At 42.4% G+C, this 2500-nt stretch overlaps 2 protein-coding genes across 2 annotated transcripts in view; both read right to left on the bottom strand.

Moving 5' to 3' along the window:
- LOC145862539 (uncharacterized) overlaps window positions 1-1324 on the bottom strand; it is a 2623-nt gene extending 1299 nt beyond the window's left edge. The window contains exons 1-3 of the mRNA XM_082966908.1: window positions 1156-1324; window positions 1026-1077; window positions 722-781 (exon numbers count right to left, since the gene is read on the bottom strand). Of these exons, the coding sequence (XP_082823034.1) occupies window positions 722-781; window positions 1026-1077; window positions 1156-1224 (181 nt within the window). The 5' untranslated portion in view covers window positions 1225-1324. The remainder of the gene's footprint in view (window positions 1-721; window positions 782-1025; window positions 1078-1155) is intronic.
- Window positions 1325-1791: 467 nt separating this feature from the next.
- Window positions 1792-2500, bottom strand: part of hce2l2 (high choriolytic enzyme 2-like 2) — an 11535-nt gene continuing 10826 nt past the window's right edge. Inside the window, exon 9 of the mRNA XM_014165795.3 lies at window positions 1792-2071. Coding sequence (XP_014021270.2) covers window positions 2055-2071 — 17 coding nt within the window. The 3' untranslated portion in view covers window positions 1792-2054. The remainder of the gene's footprint in view (window positions 2072-2500) is intronic.

Below are 2500 nucleotides of genomic sequence, written 5' to 3'. Positions count from 1 at the left end.
TTCTACCCTGTTAACCCCTACCCCAAACACAGTATATCCTACCCGGTTAACTCCTTCCCCAAACACAGTATACCTTCTGCCCTGTTAACTCCTACCCCAAACACAGTATATATCCTACCCTGTTAGTCCTACCCCAAACACAGTATCTCTCCTTCCCTGTTAACCCCTACCCCAAACACAGTATATATCCTACCCTGTTATCCATACCCCAAACACAGTATATATCCTACCCTGTTGACTCCTACCCCAAACACAGTATCTCTCCTACCCCAAACACAGTATATTCCTCCTACCCCAAACACAGTATCTCTTCTACCCTGTTAGTCCCTACCCCAAACACAGTATCTCTCCTTCCCTGTTAACCCCCTACCCCAAACACAGTATATATCCTACCCTGTTATCCATACCCCAAACACAGTATATATCCTACCCTGTTGACTCCTACCACAAACACAGTATCTCTCCTACCCCAAACACAGTATATTCCTCCTACCCCCAAACACAGTATCTCTCCTACACCTGTTAACTACTACCCCAAACACAGTATCTCTCCTTCCCTGTTAACTCCTACCCAAACACAGTATATCTCTGCTACCCTGTTAAGTCCTACCCCAAACACAGTATATCTCTCCTACCCTGTTAAGTCCTACCCCAAACACAGTATATATATCTCCTACCCTGTTAACTTCTACCCCAACAAAGTAACTAATACAATACTTACTCCCATTGGTTCTCAGGATCCTGTCCATTGCATTCATTTCTCCTGAACCTTTAAGCGCCTCTATTATAAACGGATAATAAAGGGTGTTATAAACGGATAATAAAGGGTGTTATAAACGGATAATAAAGGGTGTTATAAACGGATAATAAAGGGTGTTATAAACGGATAATAAAGGGTGTTATAAACGGATAATAAAGGGTGTTATAAACGGATAATAAAGGGTGTTAATAACATATATTTTGGGAAATATATGCCACATTACCAAATACAAAAACATGTTAATGGAAATATTTCAACAATTTACCCGAGTATTCTCTTTTCAACCTCCTTTTCGTTTCTTGTATCACTGATGAATTCTTGTGGAAGAAAATGTTAAATTTCAGAAAGTATTACTGTTACAGTAAGATTCGTTCTAAACTAAATTCAGCACTTACCTGGATAGGTAGAGCACAGGTATGGGCCATCAATCCCAAGATGATTCCTAGAGAGATCATGAGATCCATGTCCTTGATCCAGACTGGTCTCTGATCCAGATACTGGTCTCTGAGCCAGATAACTGGTCCTAACACCAAACCTTATATAGACTGGTCTCTGATCCAGATACTGGTCTCTGAGCCAGATAACTGGTCCTAACACCAAACTTATATAGACTGGTCTCTGATCCAGACTGGTCTCTGATCCAGACTGGTCTCTGATCCAGATAACTGGTCCTAACACCAAACCTTATATAGACTGACTCAACACCTCACCTCCTGAGGTCTGCGCTGATTGGTTACATGTTCTGACGTTACAGGACGAATCATAACCCAGAGCTTTGTCCCTCTGTCTCGTCCTCTAACATTAACATCTAATCCATTGATTGACCCTAAACAACATCCTCCAGCTTTACCCTATACTTTCACACAGGACATTCAGCGCTTTCAGAGACGAGCCACCCAAAAGGTGTTTGTTGTCCCCGAACAGACATATTAAAAAAGAGGTAAACAGTAATTTTCTCCAGACTTGGTGTGATGCGACAACATGTGACGTGTTTACACAGAAATACAGAAGAGCAACTGCAACTAGGTTGGCAATCAATCTTTATTTAAAATGCTCCAATTATCTGGACACCAGAGATTGTATTCAGTAGATTATGGTGATGGTCCCTTGTGGCTCAGTTGGTAGAGCATGGTGTTTGCACCGCCAGGGTTGTGGGTTCGATTCCCACGGGGGACCAGTAAGGATATTTTTTTTTAATGAAATGTATGCATTCACTACTGTAAGTCGCTCTGGATAAGAGCGTCTGCTAAAATGACTAAAATGTAAATGATTATGTTTCACTGTTTGGATTTTTCTAATCCTCCAGGGTTTCTGTCGAGAGAGAGAGAGAGAGAGAGAGAGAGAGAGAGAGAGAGAGAGAGAGAGAGAGAGAGAGAGAGAGAGAGAGAGACAGAGGAGGAGAGAGAGAGAGACAGAGAGACACACACAGAGAGAGACAGAGAGAGAGAGACAGAGGAGGAGAGAGAGAGAGACAGAGAGAGAGAGAGAGAGAGAGAGAGAGAGAGGAGAGAGAGAGAGACACACAGAGAGAGGAGAGAGAGAGAGAGAGAGAGAGAGAGAGAGAGAGAGAGAGGGAGACACACAGAGAGAGGAGAGAGAGAGAGAGGTAGAGAGAGGGAGACACACACAGAGAGAGAGACAGAGAGAGAACAAATGTAGTGATTATACCTTTGTTCTATATTGACAACCTTTGAAAACAAAATACAAAATGGAGGGGGGGGGGAATTAATAGAAAGTAAT

The sequence above is a fragment of the Salmo salar genome, chromosome 21, assembly GCF_965601325.2.
Source record: "Salmo salar chromosome 21, fSalSal1, whole genome shotgun sequence".
Classification (NCBI taxonomy): domain Eukaryota; kingdom Metazoa; phylum Chordata; class Actinopteri; order Salmoniformes; family Salmonidae; genus Salmo; species Salmo salar.
The sequence above is the reverse complement of the archived record's forward strand: the minus strand, read 5'-3'. Positions and strand labels throughout refer to the sequence as shown.